Raw genomic sequence first — 25,452 nt, forward strand, 5'->3', positions numbered from 1 at the left:
CTGGCTACAGAAGAATTACAGAAAACAAATGCTACTTTGAAAGGTCACAGACACCCCCAGACAACTGAGGAGGCCGAGTGCAGGCAGGACGCCAAGGGTTGGGAGGCCTGGATACGGAACCCTCCCGGGCAGCATGAGGCCAGAGGACTTGGACCATTTGACTCTCTCCCTTCCCTCTGCTCTGTCATCTGACTATTAGGAAAAGCTCCACGTATGAGCTACACTCACCGTGTGGAAATTCTCGATCGAATTAGTTTTCATGGAAAAGCTCAGCTTACCTGAAACACAGATTTCTAACAACCTCAACCCGGAGCTGAGAACCTGAAAACAGATGGGAACACCAGCCATCTTTCGGCAAGTGGGCGCCTTGAATCTAGTACTTTACAGAACTGGAGGCTTGTTCTACATTTCACAGCTGAGGTCCGGAGACGTAAGTGATTGGATCATAGTCCCACAGCTAGTAAGTGGCAGCAGGGACTCAAACTCAGGACTGTCTGACTTCTGGTCCGTGAGGTCTTTCCATTACCCCACACGGCCTTGAGGCCCATGGAAGACCAGTGTGTGCGTGTCAACAACACAGACGTGCTTGGCCACTTGCAGTCCCAGTGTGTGGCTGGGGTTCTCCACCACCCGAGGGGCGCGCACACTGAGTCAGTGAAGGGTCAGTTGCCGAGCCAAAAACCCTGACGAAGGAGGCAGAGGGACTCTACAAGGCAGGCACAAGGTGGCCACTGAATTCCTACACTTAGCAGGTACTGGAGGAGGTACTGCTAAACCTCAAGACAGTAGAATCCAGCATCAGCGGCCCTTAGGGTGGGCATAGTCTTTACTTATCAGCTACTTACCAGCTGGGTCTAAGTAACAAGGTCTCAGTGTCCTCCTCTGCTTAACAGAGATAACAAGAGCACCAAACCCTGTAGGGAAGCCTTGAGGACTCAGTTATTCAAAGTGCCTGATGCCCGGGAGGGCCCAGGAAGGGTTAGCCGTTGACGGTATCGGTGTTATTATCACTCGCTTTCAACTCCTCCCCTTCCAATTTAAAAATCCTCTGCACAGTTCAGCATCCAAGGTTAATCGGAGACCCTCACCAAGTAAGCAGTCTGTATGCGGACAGCTCCAGTGATTTTAAAGCTCTGCCATTCCAGAAACACTCATCCCTTCCCCGTGCCACCCCCCGTGCTGCCCTGGAACCCCCAGGATGGTCCATACCTGGGCACTGTCTGGCTAAGCACCCACAGGTCCATCACCTTTTCCCCATAGGAAGGGTCTGCAAACCTGACACTACCTGGTGGCAATGAGGGTACAAGATCCAATAGCGTGGGGTCTCCGGGAATGGAGATACCACCAACCAGGGCGTCCACTGGGCATCTGTTGTGTGCTGGTCGTGGTGTCACTGCTCAGGGGACAGCATCTAACCAGGCAGATATTGTCCCTGCCTTTCAGGAGTTCTGGGTCCAAAGCAGAAGACGGACAATCAGACAGATAAAGCCCACATCATTTGGTGAGCACTGCAATGGTAGAGAGGGGTGCTGTCTGAGCACCCAGGAGAATGTAAGTCCCTCCATCTTGCAGGCTCAGAGAAAGCTCCCTGGAAAAAGTAAGAGTCCAGCTCGGGCTTGAAAAACAGTACGAAATGGGCGAGGGTATGGGAGAGGGGGACAGTTAGGAGAAGTGCTCCAGGAAGAAAGTGCTACGAGCCAGCTTACCACCCTTTAGCTCTGGAGGTCCTACTGCAGTTAACAGTATATAAGGCATACTTAATTTTTAAAATTACCATCTAGGAAACCCACAGGCCTTACGACACACAAACTGCTTTCGAGCCAGGCCTTCCCCTTGCTGGCGGCTGCTGTTGGCTCTGCTGGAGTGAGCTGCACGGCTTCCCGTGTAATCCGGTTAGGGTTACCTTGTTACTATCAGACCCATCATTCCTGCCAAGATTTTTATGAATCTTGATTCTGTTATCTTCCATATTAGCCTTCCCTCTGGTTTTGTGTCATAAGCCTGCTTTCTATGTCTTTATCCAAGTTGCCGATAACAACCTTGGACAGAGGGGGGGTCAGAGTGCGAGTCCTGAGGTGGGGCCCCAGACAGCATCCCCCAGCTGTGCCCCAGATGCACAGCCATTGCCAGTGCTCTCTGGATGCTCCACTTGTTCAACCTCAAACGACCGTATTAGCCAGAAGACATTTTCCACTGTACTTGAGGGAGGCACAGACTCAGTAACAAGAACTGTAATACCTTAATCATCTAGAACTCAAATATCAACCCCACCCCTCTATGAGAACCAGCCAGCAACCAAAAGGCCTTCGGGCATGCAGACTACTCAAACACTTACACACAGGAGAGCTATGCAGACCCTCAAGGTAAGTCTACTAACTCTTATTTTACACACAGTGTTTATAAGGTGACTGTCTCCTTTCAAGGCCTGGGCCGGTTCCAAGCTACAAACGGGAAGTGGAACTACAACTTGTGTTAAGTAAGCATACTGTCTGTAACGTTTCAAGCAGAGGGAAAACCTTTGAACTCTAAGGAACAGATCACAATAATTAAAATCCTGTTAGTGCCTGGGAAAGGGGGCTTACGCCTCAGTACACCCAAAGGAATCACAGGACCACCTGAGGGCCCCGGGGCACCAGCAATGGGCTAAATTATGTTTGGCATCCTTTGTTTCAGAATAAAGATGATACTTTTTTAAAATACATGATGATGGGAGGGTCTCTGGCAGTGCGGTAACATGTACGCACGCAGCACACTGTCCTGTATACTGAGACGCACAGGTGCGATGGAAAACCACCGCCGGACAGCAGTGACCCCAACAGGCAAGGTCCCTGCACTGACAGAGCTTACTACCTGCCGAGCAGGTTGCCGATACACAGGAATGCCAATCAGTAATGGATGGCACCATTTCAGATGAAAATAAGTGCTATCAAAAAAGTAAAACGCGTATGGTAATGCGATAGGATGGCGTGTGAGACACTGAACAGAACGTTCGGTGAAGGCTTCACCAGCGAGGGATACTGGAGCAGGAGTGTTGAGGAGATGCGGCCAGGTCACGTACCGCATCCCAGAGGGAATGTAAATTGGTACAGTCTTTCTGGGGGCGATTTGGCGAACGCAGACGGGGAAAATGCTTCGACCCAGAAATTCCTCATGCAAGAATTAAGCATCAGAGTATAATCAGAGCCGTGATTATATGGCTCTGAGCAACGCAGGAGGCAGGAAGTCCCTCCAGAGCAACGCAGGAGGCAGGAAGTCCCACACCGTGTCGTCCACGTCAACTGAAAACCAAAGGCAGCCTCTTCGTGTCCAATGCCAGAGCTGATTGTAGTAAATTGCCTCTATCTAATGAACTGTGTTGCAGCTGGAGAGGAGAAAAAAACCATTTTCCCTTTACCCTTCTGAGTTCGTAACTAGAACCACTATAACAAAAGACAGCTTAACAAGAGAAAAATAAACAGAAGTTTATTAACAAGGTACGAGGTCTGACAATTAAGTCTGCGAACTCATCCTAGAAAAAGTGCTACATGCCTCATCGCTGAATATCACTACAGTCACCTTCCAAGTACTCCCCTTGGGAAGCTATGCACCGGAGCCAGCGCCTAGTCCAACCTTCAAAGTAATTTGGGAACTCTTTCTGGAATGGCCATCAGTATTACCCTTGATGTCCTGAATGTCATCAAAATGTTTCCCTTCAATATTTCCTTTATCTTCGAGTAAAGAAAGAAGTCACTGGGGGCCAGATCAGATGAGTAGGGAGTGTGTTCCAATACAGTTATTTGTTTACTGGCTAAAAACTCCCTCACAGACAGTGCCATGTGAGCTGGTGCATTGTCGTGATGCAAGAGCCATGAATTGGTGGTGAAAAATTCAGGTCATCTAACTCTTCCACATGGCCTTTTCAGCTCTTCCAAATAGTAAACTTGGTTAACTGTTTGTCCAGTTGGTACAAATTCATAATGAATAAACCCTCTGATATCACAAAAGGTTAGCAACGTCGTTGCAACATGTTCGCGAACTTAATTGTCCGACCATGCACAGCTCCTGTATACGTGGAAGAGACTCAAAGGGAAATGAGTAACTCAAAATGGTGGCTTACAACTCCAGCTTACGTAGCATCCCCAATAAAGAACAATAATTTGTGGAGAAATGACAGGACGTATGAAAGGAGTTTGGGGCCTCCAAAGACAACAAATTGTAGGAAGGTCAATGTATGGAAGAAAACTAACGGTACATAAAGGCTAGTTGTAAAGTTATTACGTAGATTCCCCAGAAACAATCCCCAGGCTGAGAGGGTCCAAAGATGTCTCCAATGACCCACCTCTGCCCTTCCTGGTAGAGAGGGGAGGAAGGATATTCTTGCAAACTTATACCCTGCTTTTAGGCAAATAGGAAGAAGGCAGGTAGCCTTTCCTCCATCTGCTTCCTCTCAACTGCCCTCAGCTTAAAATAATCTTTATGCCAAAGTGGCATATTTTGGGGTAGCATATTCTGCCACTCTCCATAGCTTTAAAAAGAAAAAGAAAAAAAAGCAAGTCGTGGAAGAGTATGTATTGGCATAGAGAGATGTTAAGGGTGCATTGCCAAGTGAAAAAGGCAGGTTACAAAATTTTATTTCAGATGAGGCATACCTTATGTGCAGAAAAAGTATCTTGCATTATAGCAAAGGAAGAAAAAAAACCCTAAAAGCATACAAACCAAAATGTTAACTGTGGTTTTTCTCTGGATAATAGGGTCATAAATAATTTAATTTTCTTTCAGGGTTTCTCTTTGTATTATATAAGTTTCCTGCACCAAGCCTATTTTTTTCCATAATATAAAAAATCACTTATTTAAAATAAAAGAATTCTAGCAAACACAACTTGTTTAAAAGCTGTATTTGTGGAAGAAGTAAGCTTCGGCTGGGAAGTAATGCAGCCAAATGAAACAGTTTACCCTCTGGGAAGAGATGCACAGTCACTGAGCATGGGATTGGCACTTGGGGACATGGACCCGACTCCACTAAGGACCCCTTAGGAGAAGGTGTGGACAGTCAGCTGTGGGCATGGACTCTAAGGGGGATGGAGACCTGGCAAACCATGGTGTGTGTCTGGACATTTAATCAAATACACACATAGCCACACTGCCCCACGGTCACCTTTGCCACCTCCCTGCTCGGTCCTACCCTGCACAGCCTCTAAATGACAGAGCCCAATGCGGGTATGCCAGGGGACACTCTTCCCTTTCCCTTCTGGGGGGGCTGACAGAGCTGCAAACCCACAGGGTAGCTCAATGCAATGCCTGGCCTTTTCTTTACTGCTTTTCTCCCTGGGGATGAAAAGTTGCCTTCCTGCAACTTTTCCTCTGAGCTTCTCTGTCCGTCTGAAGGACAAGCCTTGACCTCTCACTTTCTGTTTGCAGGCCCAGGAGACCCCAACTTGGAGAGCTCATTCCTGCAGTAGGCGGAAGTGTGATCCTAAGTCACCTCACTACAGCTCACTCATTCACTCAATGAATATTTTCTGAGCATCTACTATGTTCCAAGCATATGCCAGGGGTGGCAGGTGAACACAAAAGACAAGGGCTCTCCTCTCAAGAAGCTCATAATCGAGTGGGGAGAATGACCCAAGGCCACAAACAGAAATTATCCCCAGACTTATTTATATCTGACACTGATTTGTACTTAGGATTTGAGTCCATTCTATGTGAAATCAAACCCGGCTCAGTCCAGAGTGAGACCTGCTTCTGATTTCCCATTGTAGACAAGGGCTCTTGGTTTCCACCACAGCCAGCAGGAAAACTCAGTGATTTTCAAAACCTCAGGAAAAAGCAAAAGTGACAACGGGAACACTTCTTTCTGGAGCACAGTCTTCACCAAGTTCTTTTCTTCTTTTTCTGAGTTGAAATAATTAAATTTCATCCCAAAATTATTTGACATACCTTTAGGTTCTCTGAGAAGGAAAAAGAAACACCCTCCGGCAATAATTCTAAGTGCTGACGCAGCAACAGAGAGACTTTTTTAAAACACTGCTCTCCTGTATTAATTCAAAGCAGATGGCACACATTCTTGACAGGAAAATGAAAGCCAGGATCCACACTTTAGGCATAAAGTACACATAATTAATTAAGCTTTGTCCGAGGCTCTGGATGCTTTTTATGTTCGCTATTCTAAGGCATGCACTGTCTTCCAACAAAGCCTGCTGAATTCAGAGAGAAGTTCCACTTCTTCAGGAAAGAAATGATTATGGTGGCTTACAACAGATGATTCTTATTAACAAGTGGCTCTTACAGGCAAGACAAGGTCAGGGTGACAGGAAGACTATGGGGATAAGGGCACAGAAGACATTTTGCTCGGAAGATAGAACAAGAAGGGTACAGAAATTTCTAGATAAGCAGCAAAGAATATGATGACCATGGTTTACTTCTGTGGCATGCTTCCTGCATGCCAGCATCTACTCCTGACAGGTTCCAGTAGGTACTCCATTGATCCCCATTTTGCAGATTCATAAACCGAGGAAGGAGAGGTTAAAGCAATCCAAGCAGAGGTGGAGGCAGCATTTGATGCCAGGCAGTCTGGCTCCAGATCCTGGGATCCTCAGCACTAGACTTCAACCGCATCTCACTGTGAGTTTGTTATGACCAAGATCCACGCCAGGCACAGCGGGCAGGAGGCCAGTGTGTGGGTGGCTCAGGACAGACCGATGCCTCCACCCAACTGCAACAACAGAGCAATGGGAACAAATGACCAGAGACAGCTCCCTCACCTCCTGTACCTGGCTTCTCCATCCGTAAAGTGAGACAATAGCCTCTACATCACAGAGGTGTTTAAAGATTCGATGAGCTAACTGCACACAAAGAATGAGAACCTCACCTGGCACCGAGTCAGCACTCAAAAAGAAAGAAGCTGCTGTTACTCCTGGAAAATCAGTTGTAAGGGCAGACCCTGGGGCTGGGCAGCCAACATCAAGGTCTACAGAGAGGAGGGCACAGCTGGCCCCAGGCAAAGCTGCTCCCTGACGACCTCCACTCTGCTTTGTCTCCCTACTCTGTGCAGTGCCATTCTTCCCACCCAAGCCCCCAACTGCACTCTACCCTTATATCTCCTGCCAAGTCCTCCTGCACTGGCAATGCCCCATGCCAGGAAGACTGGGCTGGCTGCATCTCGACCCCCAAGGACTCTGCTGTCCAGCGGCAACATGCCCTGAGCTAGCGAGGCGGGCATGTGGCATCACTCATCTCTGTGTTCCCACAGCCTGGCACAGGATCTGGCACAATGGGACACAGCCAATACACATCTGAGACTGCAGGAATGAAGGCAGGGAGGTGACTTTGACACTCTCTTAAGTGAGGCGACTGGACTCTGACCTGACATGTCATCCACTTCTGCTTCCAGGACAAGGGAACCGAACCAAAGAAAGTGATGTCACCATCTGTAGACACTGTGCCCCAAATGCAGGGATTCTCAGTGCAACACGTGGTGCCCTCCAGTTTTTAAAGCTGGTCTTTGTGGAGAAACACCTCCAAAAACAGCCATCCCTGAACTGTAGGTCCCATCCCTTTTCCTGATTCTTAAAACAAAATCACAGAAAACCTCAGGTCAGGGCAGCCATGAGGAGAGGCGATGACCCGAAGCCATGGCTCACTTGTCATCTCCTGTTCTCTGGGCCTGTGGACACGTCTCTCTCATACATCCCAAAGAATTGTGACAAACACACGGAGAGGAATAGCCAGGAATTCCTGTTTCATAGGTTTATTGACATATACTTGGCACTGTATATGTTTAAGGTGTCCAGCCTGTTGGTTTGATACACTTATTTGTATGTTGTAAAATGTTTCCGCCATAGTGTGAATGCCTCCCTCACGTCACATAGCTACCATTTCTTTTCTGTGATCAGAACACTTAAGATTTACTCTCTTAGCAGCTTTCAAATATATAATAGTATTAATTATAGTCACCATGCTGTACATTAGTTCTCCAAAAGTCTTACACTTGGAAGTTGGGGGGGGGGGGGAATGGGGAGATGTTGGTCAAAAGACTTCCTTTTGAGCAAGTTTGTTTTGATAAAAAGCAGCTCTCCCAACTAGCTGCCCCCAGAGGCCGTCTAGAAACACAGCTGCCTTCAAAGGATCCCAACAGGATGAAGAAAGGAGAAGTTCAAATGTGCAGAACCTATGCCTTCTTAGGGGCAGAGGAGGTCACATGTTAGAGCAACCTGTGGGGCCAAAAGTCAAAAGACAGGTTTCAGGCTCAGCTCTGATGCTGAACAACAAGAGAATTAGAAGAAGGCCCTCTGTTAAAAATAATATTTTTCTTTTTATAAAAAGGAAAGGAAGACAGATGTGACAATGCCTAGAGACTCTCCCAGGTCAGACACTGGGTATAATATAATTTATTCGAGGTGCCTTTTGGTAAAATGTCAATATTCCATTTGTTCAGTGTGTGTCTATCCCCTTGATGTCAAGATTTCACTGAGGTTGTCAGGGTCATTTAATTTTCAAAAAGCCTTACTTCCAGTCCCTTCTCTTCCCCATCCCCACCCAAATCTTATGTAAATCGTTCCAACACATAAAACACTCAATTAAAAATTTCCGCTAAAAGCACTTTCATGTCACTTATTAACAGAGTAACACTGGGCGAATTCTTTAACCTCTCTAAGCCTTAGATTTCTCATCCAAAAATATGAAAAATTATAAAATTCCTACGTCATAGGGTTGCTCGAAGACTTAAGGAGTAAATTGCCTTACCATACTGCCTGGCATATAGTAAGTGCTCAATAAATATTAGCTATTACTATCATTATCATCATCACCGTTATCATTACCATTGTTGGAGCCAAACCATTCCAGTTACCACTTTTAGTGAACAGTAAGAGAGTCATTTGTAAAATGATCAGTAAAAAAATCAAAGCAAAACATTTTTGTTCCCTGTGTTTGGTTTGTAAATAAGTTATTCATTCATATTTTTAAAGTCCAATTTAGTATGTTCTCATTACGTGACTGAAGATCCTTCCACTGGTCCACAAGACTGAATTAAAGCACAATACATCCAGGAACCAAGTATTTCTGCCTTTAAAAAAAGGAAAAATGTGAGATTTCTATATAACTCTGTCATCCGTATTATATACATTTATTCGGGGCTGATATGATCATACAAAATATCACCAAAAAGCAAATTCTGAGCCCAGTCTTGAAAATAGGTAGGACTTTGGAGAGGCAAAGGAGAGGCCACCTGAATGATGACTCTGAAAACCACAAAAATATTCATGGGTAAAAGCAAGAATCAATGTATCTTTAAATTATAATTTTATATATAAAAGTGTAAACACTGTGTCAAAGAGAACTTTGAAGAATCTTTTTAAAGAGACATCCAGTTCAAGATGGCTGATTGAACCCATACATTTTGTCCCTCTTCCCTCTCAAAACTCCACTGAAAATAATGAAAACATAAACAAATCTATAGCCAGGCTGACGAGCCTCAACAGTGCCAATCATCAAAGCATAATAGGAAAAGAAATTATGAAAATGACAAAGCAAATGGGAATAAAATAATAGATAATACAACAGAAAAAACCTCCCTGGAAAGGTGTGTAGCCAGAGAGGGAAAACGCAAAATTCTGTGAACAAATTTCCTTCAAGTCACTGGCTAACTTAGAAAGTGCACTGTAAAGGATAAGACTCCAAGGGCCCCAGTGGAAAGGAATGGCCACAGTTTAAAAGAGTGAAGCACAGGTTTCAGCAGCTAGTCAATGCTAGGAGATAGAATGTGGAATTGAAATTTCTCCAAGTTAGACTTTCTACTTAAACCTCAGTAGAAAGGGCCAAACCATAGGAGTAAAAAACACACCCCAAGACTACAGGATACACCCTAGGATCAAAGGAAAAACCAAAATAGACTTATCTAAACATAGCCTGGGACCAAGGTGCCAAGAATTAAAATGACCCAACAGTAAAGTAACTGCATGCAAGAGCAAAACTCAATACTCTTAGTGGATAATAACAATATAGAATCTCTAAAATACATGATGCACAATGCTGAATATACAACAAAATATTACTACATGTGCAAGGAATACGACCCATAATCAGCAGGAAAAAACCCAGAACCATAGATCACCCAATCTCAGAATTAGCAGAAAGGGACTTTCTGTTATAAATATGATAAAAGATTACAGGGAACAATGAAGAAAATAGGTCAACTGGTGGAAAACATCAACCAAGAAACTAAAACTCTAAAAAAAGAACAAAATGGAAATTCTAGAACTGAAAAAAAAAAATGAGCCTCTGAAATAAAATATTTATTGTATGGGCTTACCACCAGAATAGACACAGTAGAATAAAGAACTGGTGAATATGAAGACAAGTCAATAGAAACTATCTTAAAATGAGCAAGAGGGAGGGAAAAGATTTTAAAAATAAAATAGAACAGAACATCCAAGACCTGTGGACCCATATCAAACCATCTAATACCTGTAAATTGAAGAACCAGGAGAGGAGAGAGACAATGGCAAAGAAAAAATGTTTGAAAAATAATGTCAAGAATATTTAATTAATGAAATACATCAAACCATAGCTCTAATAATCTCCATAAACTCAAGCAGAAAAAATACACATGAGACCAACCTAGACAAGTCATAGTCACACTGCTGAAAACCAAAGATGAAGAGAAAGTTTCAAAAGCAGCCACGGGGGAAAACACAGGACATTTGGGAAAGTATCAATAACAGTGGCAGCTGACTTCTCATCAGGAATAATGGAATCTACAAGATAATTCAAAGCTATCTCTAACGTGCTGAAAGAAAACTGACAATCTAGAATTCTGTATCCAACAAAAATATCTTTCAAAAGTAAAGGCAAACTAAAGACAATTCCAATAAATCAAAAGCCAAGAGAATTCAGGTCTAGCGAATCTGCCCTACAAACAATTCTAAAGGAAGTTCTTCAGGCCAAAGGGATATAATCCTAAAAGAAAAACCAAACCTGAAAAAAAGTAATAAACAGCACTGGAAATGGTAAATATGTGGGTAAAATTTTTAATGTAATTTCTGTAAAGAGGTATTGATTAAGACAAAATAATTTCTATGATTAATGCAACTTACAGGTAGAAGTGAAATCTATAACAATATACCAAAGAAATAAATGAAAGTATGCTGTCATGAGATTTTTACATTTTATGTGAAATGGTGTAATATTGACTTAATGGTGACAGGTAAAAAATGCATATTATAATCTCTAGAGAGACTATTTTTAAAAATTTAAGATGTATAGCTAAAAATACAATAAAGAAGAAAAATGGGATGAGTATTTGATAAATCTAACAAGAAGACAGAAAAGAGCAATAAAAAACCGGACAAATAGAAAACAAATAACAACATGGCGGACTTGTCAACCTTAAAAATAAAATAGCCAGTTATTTTACCAGCAAAAATGAGTATATTCAGGAATAGCAGAGGAATTGTAGTTCAGGACATGCAAACGATGGTGAACCACAGGCAAGTCTGGAGAACAAAGGAGGGGAGCCTCATTTAATAGAGAAAAAGAAGGAAGTTGGAAGGGGCAGTTATGAGCAAAAGTCCACTGGACAAGAGGGAGAGTTCAAGGTGGCAGTAGCTTCTCATTGGCTGAGTAAGGTGGTTTCTCATTGGCTGGACTGTTGTTAGGCAAGAAGAAAAATGTTCTTTCCTCATACTAGAGCAGCAAGGAAGCTTCTTCTAGCCCAAATTTTTAAAGCTTCAATGAGTGGTAACTGCATGAGAGCTCCCCGCTTCAGAGCTTCCCGACTCCACTTTGAATGAGGTGTTCCTTTATACATTTTTGCAATCTTACAACTCCACCATATCAATAACTGCATGAACTGTAAAAGACTTAACCACTCCCATTAAAGGCAGAGATTGGCCAGACTGGATAAGATCAAAAGGTAAAACTAAATGGTGTTTATAAGAGACATATATTCAACATAAAAACACAGATAGAATAAAAGTAAAAGGATAGAAAAATATGTTCTATGAAGACATTAATCTTAAGAGAAATAATGTAGTTATATATTAATATTAGATAAAATAGACTTCAAGATAAGGAACATTAACAGAAAGATGGAACTTAATGATAAAACGATCATCGGAAGGAAACAAAATGTAAGAACTCTAACTAGAAATGGAAACATGGGAATTTTGACTTCCAAATTATCACTAAAGGAAATAAAGGAGGGTAGCAAAAACAAAACAAAAAATAACAACTTGATCTATTCAGTTAAAAGCAAGAAACAAAAGGAAAAGAACATTAAAATGAAGCACTACAAAAGTCAACAGAATATGTTGGCAGCAATAAGACAATAAGACAAAATATTAGCTCCAGAAAAAGTGAATACTTTTATTACCCTAGTTTGACAGAGGTAGCATATCTTCACATTAAAAATTATAAATTAAAAAAACATAAAAGAGAATATAGAAGATTTGAATAGCACAGCTAACTTGTTTTAATATATTTAGAGCTTTGTACCCATCAAACAGAAACTATTCATTATGTTCAAGCTATGTAAATTTACAAAAAAATTGGCTGTGTGGTCATACAGAAAAGCCTAACAAACAACAAAACACAGAAATTACACAAGCCGCAGTCTCTGATCTCAATACAATGAAACTATTTCAGCACTATCATTATCCCCATATTTAAGATGAGGGAACTGGTACATAGCAGATCAATGTCTTGGATCCAGGTATCTTGCTCTAGAGCAGGGGTGTCCAAACTATTTTCAACGTTTTGCACCAAGGGCCATACGCGGTAAAATACACAAACAGCCGGGCCACTCACTCGAGGTGAAGTACGTATTGCCTCACCTGGTTTATTTAAGTAAACTAAAAATATTTTTGGAATTTGCTGCGGGCCAGTTAACAATGGATCATGGGCCGCAGTTGGCCCGCGGGGCCGCAGTTTGGACGCTCCTGCTCTAGAGCCCGCAGTCTTATTCACTGTGCTACACTCCTTCCCAGGGAGAAGGGGCCATTTCCCCTCGGATTGCTAAATATACTCTAAAATTACAATAATTAAAATCATATTGAGCCACCACCACGCAAATAGATAATCAGAATAGAATTCACTGGCAATTTCATGGACACAGTAGTACCTCGGTTTTCGAACGTCTCTGTTGACGAACATTTCAGTTTATGAATGCCGTAAATTTTATGGACCTATGGTATCATTAGATAGTAAAATTCATGCTAAATTTGCAGTTTTAGGGGTTGATTTTAAAGGTCTAGAATGGATTAATCCATTTTGCATTACTTTCTATGGGGAAATCGTGCCTCGGTTTTCGAACGTTTCAGAACTGGAACGGTCTTCCGGAACAGATTACATTAGAAAACAGAGGTACCCCTGTATATGAAAATTTGTATCTGGTAAAGATATCACTGATGAAAAAATGTCTTTTGCAACAATTAACAAACCATATACAAGAAAAATATAAATGCTCTACCTTACTCCATAAATAAAAAAATAAATTTCTTATAACTAAAGAATTAAAATTAAAGAATGACAGTATGAAATACTAGACAATGAAGAAATATATTTCTATTTTAGATGAGAAAAGACTTTCTAAGTAGGACAGACACACTGAAACAATACGGGAAAAGACTGATAGATGTACCTACATAAAATTTAAAATGTGCACAATAATAGAAATTGCAAAGAAACTTAAAAGTCAACCATAAATCTGGAGAAAATATTTGCAACATATAAAAGGTTAATATCTTTAAAGCATAAAGCACTCCTACATAATAGTAACATACATTTAAAGATCCAATCACTTTGTAAATTATATAAATGTCCAAGCACAATGCTGTACACCTGAAACTAATATAAAATAACAGTGAATGTCAACTGTAATTGAAAAATTTTTAAAAGGTGAAGGAGCATAAGAGGTTCAAGTTTCCAGGTATAAAACAAGTCATGGGGCTGTAATGTATGGGTTGGGGAATATAGTCAATAATATCGTGATAGCTGGCACAGTGTCAGACGGTGGCTGGATTTATCATGGTGACCACTTCTTTAGGTGTATAAATGTCGAGTGACTATGGTGTACACCTGAAATTAATATGATATTGATCGTTAGCTGTATTTTAATAACAATCTTTTTAAAATTTAAAGATCCAATAAAAGCATGAATAAAGGGAAATGACAGCTATTTCACTAAAAAAGTACAAATTGCCAATACACGAGTGAAAAGATGCAAATGTTATATTACCTCCGTGGTATAAATATAAAAAACATTAACAACATCCAGCATTGACGGGGGTGTCAAAAACTAGACACCTTCGCTCTGCTGGCGAAAGGTACAGCCCTTGGCGGGGGGACAATTTGGCAGTGTCCATCAGAAGTTAAAATGCATGTGACCTCGGGCCAAGAAATTTCATTTGCAAAACTTTAGCACAACAATTCTTTAACAGATGCACTACGAAAGATGCACAATTGCAATGTCGTTTGTTATGGCAAAAAAGGAAAACACCCTAAAATTCCATGAATATGTTAATGCAATGGAAGACCACACCGCCAGTAAAAAGAATCAAATAGATCTATATAGATAAAAGATATCTCCAAAATAAATTAAGCAAAAAATGTTAAACTATAGAGAAAATATGTTCTCAGCCTTTATTATTATTATCATTATTATTATTATTATATACAAATGTGTGTTTAAAAGTTTAACTTTAAAAAGTGAACAGATTAGAATTGGCACAGAGAAGTGAAGGAATTCAGCGAGTCTGACATTTTGTGTACTGTTTGGATTTTTACAACTATTTTATATTCTTAAAAATAATTTTTAAATGAATGGAAACACATTCATTCCCATTACATTCATTTTTGTGTAATCCTTTCTAATATTTGCCCAAATCAAACATATTTCAAATAGTTGCAATTCTGAGGCTATTTCATTAGCTTCTTTTTTTCCCCCCAAACAGGAAACCCCTATGCTACTTTGTTGTCTTCAGATGTGTATCTTGCACTTCTATGGAAATCACAGATGTAGTGGTGTATTAGTTATTTGTATTTTCGTTGGTTCCCTGTTCCTGTCTGTTGCCCATTTTTCTACTGAAGAGCTCTTGTCTCTCCTTATTGATTGGGAAGCGTTGTCTGCCCATGAAGAGCATCAAGTCTTAACTCTATAAATTAGGGTTACAGAGTTAACCGGGGGGGAGGTGAGGGGGGCAGTGACAAGTACCTACCGTAGTGCGAAGCTGGCACACAGTAAGGGGAAGCTGTGTCCTGTCCTTCTTCCACCTCCCTTCCTACCCAAGGTGGACATATAGGTCAATTAAAAGATACCTACACATATATACATATGGACCATTTCCTTTTCTCAACGGCATCTTGGACAATTATTCAGAATGCCTCCCCAAACTTCCAAATCCTAGTTCAAGGCTTAGCGCTCTTGTACTAAGAGCTGCACTCATTATTATTATTATTACATTGTGATTATTAGGTATATTTTAAGTGACCTGTATCTTCACCTCCTCATAGGAGGGAAGGGAGACGGGAGGAGGAAAGGACACTGGCTTTAACATCTACCATGTGCCAGCTGTGTCCTAGGCACCCATCACACATCACTTCATCTTTACAGGAGGTGAGCCTGTTGTCCCCATTTCACAGATCAGGAAGCTTATAAAAGTTATAAGATTACAAAGCACATCTCTATAATCAGCAGTCACGATTTAACTCCAAAGCCCATGAGTGGACTGTGGGGACACGCTGCCCACCCTCCTGCAGAGTGGGGACCCAGCTCTGGGCTTCCTCGTGTCACTTCCCAGAGCCACCACGTGCTTTACACAAAGGAGCTGTTCAACAGATCGAGATTAAAGCAGCATACAGACTAGACCTCGCTTTCAGAATTGGAGGTGGACAAAGAGAGAAGCCAAATCCTTCTTTAAAAACCTCAGATGAATAACCCAGCACTTTCACTCTTAAGTATATACCTAACAGATATTACAAATATGTTCACCAAAAAGAAAGAAAAAAAAAACAGTAGCATTACTCTTAGTAGCCAAAAACAATAAATAATCCAGAAACCCATAAAAAGTAAAATGAGTAAATAAATAGAGGTATATTCATGCAACGAAATGCTCTAGCAACGAGAATTAACAAACTACAACTATATACAACATGGATGAAATACAAAAACATGCTGGGCAAATAGCATCATACACAACAGTCCACACTGTACGATTCCATTTATACAGAGTTCAAAAACGGTGTGAGAAGTCAGGGTGGTGGAGACCCTCAGGGGCGGTGGAGGGGGCCTGGCAGGAAGGGGGTAGGTACTCTGGCCGGCTGTTCAATTATGTATCGTGCACTTTTCTTTGTACATTTTATTTTTAGGTTGAACTCAATGAAATTCCCACTTTCATAGGTCAACAGAGTCAAATGTCAGCAATTTCATGTGGCTCAAACTAGTACTTCAATAAAAACACATTTTTTAAAAAAAACCTGGTAAAGAAGAAGGAAATGTCTAGCATTGATTAGCATTGATTGCTACTTTCCTGAAAACCAACCTAAATGCCTCTGCAAGAGCAAACGCTCCCATTTCTTGCTCCTTTCTCCTTGGTGGAGACAGAATAACAACCAGTCCCTCACCTCTGCAGGACAATTTTTCACTGTCACATATTGAAAGGCTGTGACGAAGCCGTCCCTGGTTTCCAGTCCCAGCTCCTCTCCGCTGCTCGCCTCTCCACACACCCCCCTTCACACCTTGGAGCCCTTAGTTGAATGATGAGGACACACTGCCAGGCATGGTCCCGCCTGAATTCACTTCCTCGCTGTGGACCAGCATTTCCAACTTACTCACAGAACACCAAGATTATATTTCTTACAGAAGCAACATTACGAAGATGATTTCCATATTTAAAAACACTATCAGAAAAATAGAGGTACGGAGCTTTTATGAGCCTTGCGTGAGTCATAAAAGGCACAATCGTTATAACTAATTGAGACAACGTTATCCACAAGTTATAAAACTAATGAGCTCCTTTTGTAGTGTGATAAGCATCTATCTCCCTGAGGAAAAACATCATCAATTCTCAGAATTCTGGGTACAGCCGACTCACTTTATAGCGGCCAATAATATTTCAAACGTACGGATGCTCCATGCATGAGAGGAAAGGCAGGAGGCTCCCCAGGGAGGGGAGAAGCGCCCGGCACGCTCGGTCCAGCACCCGCGGCTGGGGTGGGAAGGGTGCTGCTGAAACGAACTCGTGCCCCGGCTTCTAGCAGAAATCTGATGAACGCCCACTCGGAAACAAATGCTGGGCACACAGCCTTTTTTTTGTACATTATCTAACGCAGTTATGTGGATAACACTTTCGATTGCAGATCCTAGAATCACTGTTGTAAACAGCCAGTAATTTAAGTCACCCCTGAGACACTGCAGGGCTGAGCCCACCCCTCCATCAGACAGCGAGCCACCAACACTGCTATACGGGGGCACAGCTCGCTGAAGGAGCCCCATGAACTCACACCTCACTTTGGGGGGCTACAAGGAATCAGTTGAAATAGACTTAAAAGAGTTTATCATTTTATAGAAATCCTGTAGTAAATTATTTGTAACAAAAATATCATTAGCTACCTATGGTGTTTCTCTTTAGTGTCCTTTATGGATTCCTCTTAATAAAAGGATAACAATAATAGTAACATAACCATTTGTTGAGCCCCCCACAATGAGCTGACTACGCTCACATTTAATACTCACAAGTCTTACATTCATGGAATAGTCCCACCCAACAGATGGGGAAACAAAGACTTCCGCTGGATAAATGCTTTCCCAAAAAGCTCACACAGCTAATAAGAGGCAAAACCAGGATGCAAGCGCCAACAACCCAAAGCCAAACGCCACAGTTGTGACCACCACACACCGCCACTCTGAGACAAAAATTTATACAACAAGGATTCACAAGAGTGGGGAGAAGACCCCTAAGTTTTGTTATATGTACTACAGAATTATTCCCATTTCCCACATGAAGAAACTGAGGTTCACAGATGTCAGGCAACTTGCTAGTGGTAGAACCAACACCCAGACACACTCCTGCCTAGCTCCAAAGCTCAGGGTCTTTCATTACACCACTTTGGCCCAAACAACATTTTGTTTCTAGAGAGAGAGCAAAATTATCACAGGTGTATTAGTCAGCTGGAACAGACTTAAGGCTACAATCACTAATCAATCTGCAAACCGCAGTGAACACAAGTTTCCTTCTCTCCCACAGAGTCCACTTCCAAGAGCATGACACCCCAGGACAGCTGTCCTGCTGCTTGCGTCTTGCAGCTCGGCCATCTCAACACACAGCCCCATGCTTGCCACCAACAGACAGGCCACTAAGGGGACTTATGCTGTCCCACCCGGAGTGACACCTGTCATTACACCCATGTTCCACGTGGCCTCACCTAAAAGCAGGGCTTTGGGTCAGGTGGCCTCCTGTGTGGCCAGAAAGGAGAGAAGAACCAGAGGAGACCTTCAACCGCAAGACGGGGCAGAATGCACGGCAGCAGCTCCCAAACGAGGTGGACAGAGGGGTCACCTGTTGAAAATGAAGATTCCCAGGGTTCCCACTGCTATGTTGGTAAAATTAGGGTATAATTAAGTGTGCACTGGGCCCAGGTAATTCTGAGGCAGGTGCTCAGCAGGCGGAGCTATAGGAAGCCTTGCTTCAGGATGGATGCAGAACACTGAGAGGTCTACAAAAATCATCATCGGGAATCAAATGCAATGTGTTGAGCCCGCCATGCTCGTGCCAAGGCCTGGCTGGGAATGTGAGGAAAGCCAAGAGGGTAAAGATGCAGAATGAGCCCACACTGTCCGAAGGTGTTTAGTCCTGAGCCAGACATGAAGGTGACCAACAGCAACACAAGACGGAATAAAGCACAGGTTCCCAGGAAGCACAGTGGCCCAGCAGCGGCAGCAGAGCTGTGCACTGTCGCTCACAAAAGTAAACAGGGACTATGTGCCCAAGGGAGCTGTCGCTTTTCACCTGGGGGCAAGTGTCTGCTCATGTAGCTTTTTTGTTTCAAACCTCCTGGGGCTCCCCAGTCAGAGCCTCTGAGAAAACGTTCCCACTTCCCAGCTTGCCATCACATTCTTGCCCCAGACACTTCCTGCCACTCTTACCATCCAAAGCCCCAAACCCACACTTTATGCTGAGGCCACACCTTATGACGTGATCCCCACCCAAAATGTGATTCCAGGCCTCCAGGCCTTTGCTCCAGGATACTCCATCTGAAGGACTGTCCTTGGGCCAGGCCCTCTCTACCTGCCACTCGATACTCAAGACTCCAGTGAGATGTCAGCTCTGGGAAGCCTGGCACCTGTCGGCCCCTCATCCCCCATTAATCCCTCCATCTCAGGAAACTGAGCACTTCGTTCCACCTCCCACAACCGCCTCCTTCCTGGAGCCTCAGACTGGACTCTTGGGGTTATGATGAGAGATCTGTTAGTTACTGTCAGTATTCCCCAAAATCTACCTGACACCCAGTGCCCTCAAGCAAGTCACCTGGACCAGCAAAAGCATCAAGTTTCCCTGTGTCTGTTTGGAATTACACCAACCAAAGTTTACGAATGAAGCGGGGAAAAAATAACTGCTACAAGGCAGGCACCTAGACGGTGACAAATAAGCATCTGTCGACTGAATAAATGATAAAAGAGAAATGTTTGAAGCAAACCTTTTAAAACTAATGATTGCACAGGGGACATCAACAGTGGCCTGCGTGAGCTTGCCCTGCCAGACTGGGCATCTTGGAAACTCCTGCCTCACTCCCCCGCCCCGCCATCATCCCCAGCACCCGCCACAGGCCTTCTGCATAGGAAGTACCCAAAGATGGATGTCGGATTGATCTGAGGTGAGACAAATGCCATTACCCCAGCACTGCAGCTTTCTGAGCAGACCCACAGGTCCTGGAGGGAAATCCCAGACAGGGAGCCACTAGCAGCCACAGTGAAGGAAAGAAAGGAGGAAGGGAGGGGTAGAGGGAGGCACTGAGGACCCCAGGCTCACAAGTGAAATAGAAAGACCACCTTCCCCCCTGTCAGCATTTCAGATCGTCATTATTCTCCCAAGGTCCTTTCTGCAGGCTGTAAATAAAGTGTTCCCCGAATTATCTGACCCTGAAGGGCCATGGCCAACAGCTGCCAAGAGGAAGTGGTATGTTGCTGGTTCTTTAAAACTACCTTTTATGTTCTTACCAGCAATTTACTCACCACATCTGGCCTCTGGGCTCCAAAGACCTAAAGACCCTCTCAAAATCTGTAAGACACCCTCATGCCATCTCTTAGGGGATGTGAGCCACAGCTGCCACCGCTCCACTGCTGAGGTGCCATCCTCAGAGTCTGATTTTAGAACTAGAGTGACATCTCTTGCCACACATGACTCCCGGCCACCCCTTTGCTTCTCTGGAGATAACAGGTCACATAAGGGGACCGCTTCTAGGATGTGGTCACTTTCGCTCCAGCCTGCTAGCCGGGTGCTGGACACATTCCATCTCAGTGGCCAATGGCTTAGAGACAGGAGGTCGCCTGCCTGTTTGAACCCAGGTGGTACCTCCTGCTGGCTGAGTGTGTTCAGGTAAGTTACTTAACCTTTCTAAACCTTGCTTTCTTTATTCGTAGTGTGGAGAGAATGAAGAGTGTCTACCTCCGTGAGACAAGGCTTAAACGAGAAAGTCCATGGAATATCTGGCACGCAGTAAACTCCCGACTGACCAACCCTGGATGCTAGTTTTCTAAAGCAATACAGCGAGGTGACTGAGAGCCCAGACTATGCAGCAGAAGCATCGCGATTGAGATCTCAGCGCCCTTCCTAGTTCCGAGACCCGGGCAGTTCCTTCATCTGCCTGTGCTTCACTTTCCTCGTCCAAGAAAAGAAATATGAATACGCTCCCCTCCTGAGGTGCATATGAGGGCTACGTGGTATATGTGATTGTGTTCCTTAGTGTGCGGCACATGGTAAGCCCGCCAGAGGTGGTAGCTATTGTAGTGGCGATAAGAGTAAAAGTGGAAGTAGTGTACTAGCAGTGTGCCATTGGGCTTCAAGGTTGTTGACCGGCCACCTCATTTCTACACTGTGCTCCTCAACAAGGTCCAGAGCTGCCTTTAGCACTTGCAGAAATGCTCACAGAATCTCTCCTGGAAGGGGGGGTGGGGTGCAGGCAGCAGGATAGAGGAAGCCCACTGCGTTTCTCCTTTTCCCTGCTCTGCCCACCGTCCATATGAAGAGAAAAGGGGCCTCTAGACCCCCAAGCATTAAATGCAGCCTCAAAGCTACACAGTGAACTTGGATGTTTCCTAAACATTGGGTTCCTCTCACCAATTTACTTCCTGTGAGGGTAAACCTTATGTGCCAGCTCTGACTGGCGTTACTCTTTACTAATTTTCTTCCCAGCGATTCGCAGTTCTAGGGCAGGACTTTCCAAAGGCTCTGGGCAACGATAAGGCAATCTACGGAGGTTGCCTGCAGAGTGTCTTCTTGGAATCTTGAGACCAAACCTCAGCACCAAATCTGCTCTACAGAGAACTGGTTCCTTAAGAGAGCCAGGGAAAGCGTACATCCCCACTATCGAGGGGTCCCAAAGGCATTTCATTGGTGCTAACTTAGGACCTCTGGCAGCGTGTGGCCAGAGCGTGGCGGGATTCCAGCCCTCATGCAGAACCAATGTGGTCACAGAAAAGGTGCAGCCACAGATGACATCCCCCTAGAGGTACAAGTTGGCAAAGTAAGGTATCCCCCCATCCCCGCTTCCCACCCCAGTAAGATTATTCTCTTATCCTGAGAAATAGGGTAGAAATACCAAGCAGAACCAGATGAATTATATCAGCTAAGTTGGACCCAGCAGCGGAGAAACTGGATTCTGCTTGCCCAGAGGGACCTTCCAAACCTACCCCGTTGAGGCCCTGCTGCTGAGACCACCACCGTCATGAGCAGAGGTGAGTACAAGCCACTGAATCTTGCCATCAGACTAGTGCTGGCAAAAGGAAGAATAAAACTTCCCGCAAAATTCAGCCTCTGTCATCTCGCCAGAAGCTGATCTGAGAAAACAAAGGGTCATCTGTATCTGTGCGCTCCAAGCCAGTTCCGGAAGTCATCATCTGCCTGATGATAACAGCTCTGAACATCCAAGATTCCCACCCAGGAGTCTCCCGCAGATACCAAAGCTGGTCTTTGCAGGTACAAGAGCCACAAGTTAGACACGGTGCTAATAATTCCAATTTGATATGAAACCAGGGAACCGTCCAAAAATGCCATCAATGCCCAAGTGTTTCCCTTTGGGTGTCAGCAGATCCCCTATTAAGTAATTAATACAAAGGGGAAGTTTGGAGAAAAGAATATAAACTGCCTGTCTGGTTTTTACATAACATTCTTAGAGAATGCAAGAAGCACATAAACGATAATTACCAAATCTTCAAATCCACCGCATAGGCCATTATACATTTGTAAACATCACATAAATGTTTGAAGAAATTTCAAGGGAAATCTGAAAACAATATAAATATTACTGGACCCCTTTTAAAAAAAAATCCGAGAACTCCCAGCAGCTATCAAACCAAGCAGCCTAACAGCCCATTTCACTTTCCTTCAGCATCACTCACAGTCACTCAACAAATGTTAAACTACTGTGCACGGAACATTTTATCATTTCCATCACATAATAATTTAATGGGACTTAGCCTATCTGCCAATTACAAACTGTCCTCAGTGGCTCACAAGACAATCACTAATTTTAATGTTTATTCCAAAGGTAGAAAAATATAATAAAAGGAAGGAAAAGTGTTTTCTGCTTTCCCAAATGTATCCAGACCCATTGAAGTTCTCCTCAGTCCTTCTGCTCATTGAATAACACTAGTGTTTAGTCAGAAGCTGGGGGAGAGGGCTTGCTTGCATCTGGGGTTGCTCACCGCCCTTTCTGATGGTTTGAATAAATACTCCGGGTGAATTTCATCCCTAGTAAAGAAAAACATGCAAGAAAGGGCATTTCTTCCCATGTGTATATCCTGGGCTGCCCAGAACAGAAGTCATCTCACAGCCTCCCACCTGCCAGCAATGACTCCAGATTCGGGGCAGAAATCCAGAGAGGAGGGGCCTCGTGTTTAGAATGGCTCAGTGAGCTTTGCAAAACAAACCACAAAAAGAAAAAAGAAGAAAAAAAAAAAAAGGCAAATCCAGAAAGTTCAGGCAACTTTAACACTTCAAATGTGTCATCAAACAGCCATGGACAGAGAGAACCTGGCTGGCTGATGGAGGAACAAGTGCAGGTGTGGGCACCTAGGTAACAGCCCATCACAGGGGGCTGTGGAGTGGGTCTGAGCTGGTGCTCTGGGCTTGGGTCTGAAAGGCAGAGACGCGGCAGCTCCCTGCTGATGGGGCCCCGGGAGGCAGGTGGGCAGCAGGCCCCCCGGGCACCATGTGGCTCAGCCATCTCTGAAAAAACCGGAGACAGCGCCCCCTCCTCTTTCCAAGCTCTCTATTTCCAGACACCAGACCTTCAGAGCCACCCGGCGCATTTCACTGCTGCCCCACGAAGGGCCCTCGCCTGCACCCTAAGCGGACGTGGACTCCGCACAGGGCTGGGGGCGCATGGAGCCCCACACCCCCGGCTGCGAACCCCGACTTCCCGAGCCTGCGCAGCAACAGTTTTCCAGTCGCAGCAAGTACTGCAAACGTCTCCTGGGAAAATGCTCACCAGGACCCCGGGCGCTGAAGCCAGGGTCACGGAAGGACGCCGAGCCTGGTCCTGAGTACAGCGGGAGGCAATGGTCTCCAGATGAGCCAGGAGCTACGACTGCAAACGTTGGTCTTGTAAGCTCACACCCGAGAAACTTCCCGAGGGCGCGAGCAAGGTGCGCGGCCGCGTCCAGGGGAAAGCCCTGCAAGCGAGGAGACCCAAGCGGCGGCTGGACCCGCTCCCTCGCCTGGCGGAGGTGACGGGAGCAGGTCTCAGTCCCGCTTGCGCGGCTCCTTCCGCGCCGAGGGTCCCAGGAAGGGGACCAGGAGGGTGTCTCTTGGTCCCAAAGAACACACCCGGCCACCGGGCAGGGAGGGAACCTGGAATCAGGCCCCGGCGGAACGCGGTGGCGCAAACAAAGTTGGGGCGCAGAGACGCTCTGTCCGTGGATCCCCGCATCCGTGCGCCCCGCACGCGGCGCGCCACTACTTACACGAAGACCCCGAAGAGCAGGGCTCGGACCCCGATCTCGATGGCCAGCTCACGCATGGTGCGGCCGGAGCGGCTCCCGCGAAGGCGGCTGCTGGTGCTCTCACGGCGGCTCCCGCAGCTCGGCCGGCGTCGGCTCACCAGACCTGGGGCGGCGAGGGAGGCGCGCTCCAGGCCGCGGGCGGGGGCGGGAGGCGGACGCCAAACGGGGGCGGGCGGCGGCGGGGAGGGCTCAGCCCAAACCTCCCATCTCTGGCCTGGGGGCTCGGCGACGCCGCGCCAGTTCGCGGGACGCTCCTGGCCCCGCGTCCCCGCGCCGAGCGGGAGGCGCCTCGGGGACTCCCGGCTCCGGAACGCCGCCTCCGCGCTCTGGGCCCGCGCCGTGCGCCCGCGGCTGGGGAGGGGAAGCCCGGGGAAGCCCGGCCGCCGCCGCCGCCGCCCCTACATGCTCCCCCGCCCCCCGCCAGTGGGCGGACCCGGAGCAGCGCGCTCGCTGGGTCTTTGCTTGCGGTCCCTCTGCGTCTCCTCGCTCCGCGTCCTACTCTCGCTCTCCTGGCTCTCGCTCCCCGGCACACACACGCGCACGTGGGTATATAGTACAAGACGCTTGGGGAATTCTCTAGAGCTCCAGGCAGCCCTGGGACCCTCTATTCGGGCTGAGCAGCGCTCCCTTCCTTGTTTTCTGCCCTCCCTACACCTTTCCAACCTGAAATTCTTTTTTTTTTTTCTCTCTAATAAGTTCTCCCTAGACCACTCGCAGGTTTCCTTTTGCCCTCAGGAAGTGCCAGCCAGGCTCCAGAGCCCTGGCACAGACCAAAGGCGACGGCGGTGAGCCTGGCTCCTTGCCAAGCCACCATCGCCAGGTGGCTCTTGGGGATGTGATCCCTGCACCCCCATCCCCACCTCCAGCAGCTGTGGACTGCCAGGCAATGAAAAGTGGGGAAAAAGAGATTAATCACAGCTCCTTCCCGTGGCAGGCAGGCAGCCAGGACTGCAGGTAGGACTAGAACCTTCATCCATCCGCAGGGGTCAGAGTCGAAGGCCATACCTTCACCCCTCACTGGTAACTTGGGGGTCACGACCTCAAGTCAGAGCCCAGAGAGGGTTTATTGTTCTTAGCTTTACTAATTTAAACCAAATGGGTATTCAAGATGCAAAACTCACATTAACCATAACCATTAGGTTGTTTCTGGGGAGCCCAGCTCTCTCCTGGGTTGGAGGATTTTGTGAGCAGGGGAAATGGATTAGAAGATATTCCTGGGAACAAGTAGCCGTATCTCAGTTTGGGACAAAAGCGGGAAT

The 25,452-nt window shown here is 45.3% G+C and overlaps 1 protein-coding gene across 5 annotated transcripts in view; it reads right to left on the bottom strand.

The window, feature by feature from the left end:
- PLPP4 (phospholipid phosphatase 4) overlaps positions 1-25,452 on the bottom strand; it is a 215,579-nt gene that overhangs the window by 81,654 nt on the left and 108,473 nt on the right. For 2 of the 5 annotated variants that reach the window (XM_074338969.1, XM_019752894.2), the window contains exon 1: positions 24,155-24,684. The exons of 1 other annotated variant lie outside the window; for it this stretch is intronic. In XM_074338969.1, coding sequence (XP_074195070.1) covers positions 24,155-24,210 — 56 coding nt within the window. In that variant the 5' untranslated portion in view covers positions 24,211-24,684. Of the gene's footprint in view, positions 1-23,679; positions 23,897-24,154; positions 24,690-25,452 lie in introns of those variants that run through there. 2 more of the 5 variants (XM_019752895.2, XM_019752896.2) reach the window with 2 other exon arrangements.

This window comes from Rhinolophus sinicus, linkage group LG07, assembly GCF_036562045.2.
Source record: "Rhinolophus sinicus isolate RSC01 linkage group LG07, ASM3656204v1, whole genome shotgun sequence".
Taxonomy (NCBI): Eukaryota; Metazoa; Chordata; class Mammalia; order Chiroptera; family Rhinolophidae; genus Rhinolophus; species Rhinolophus sinicus.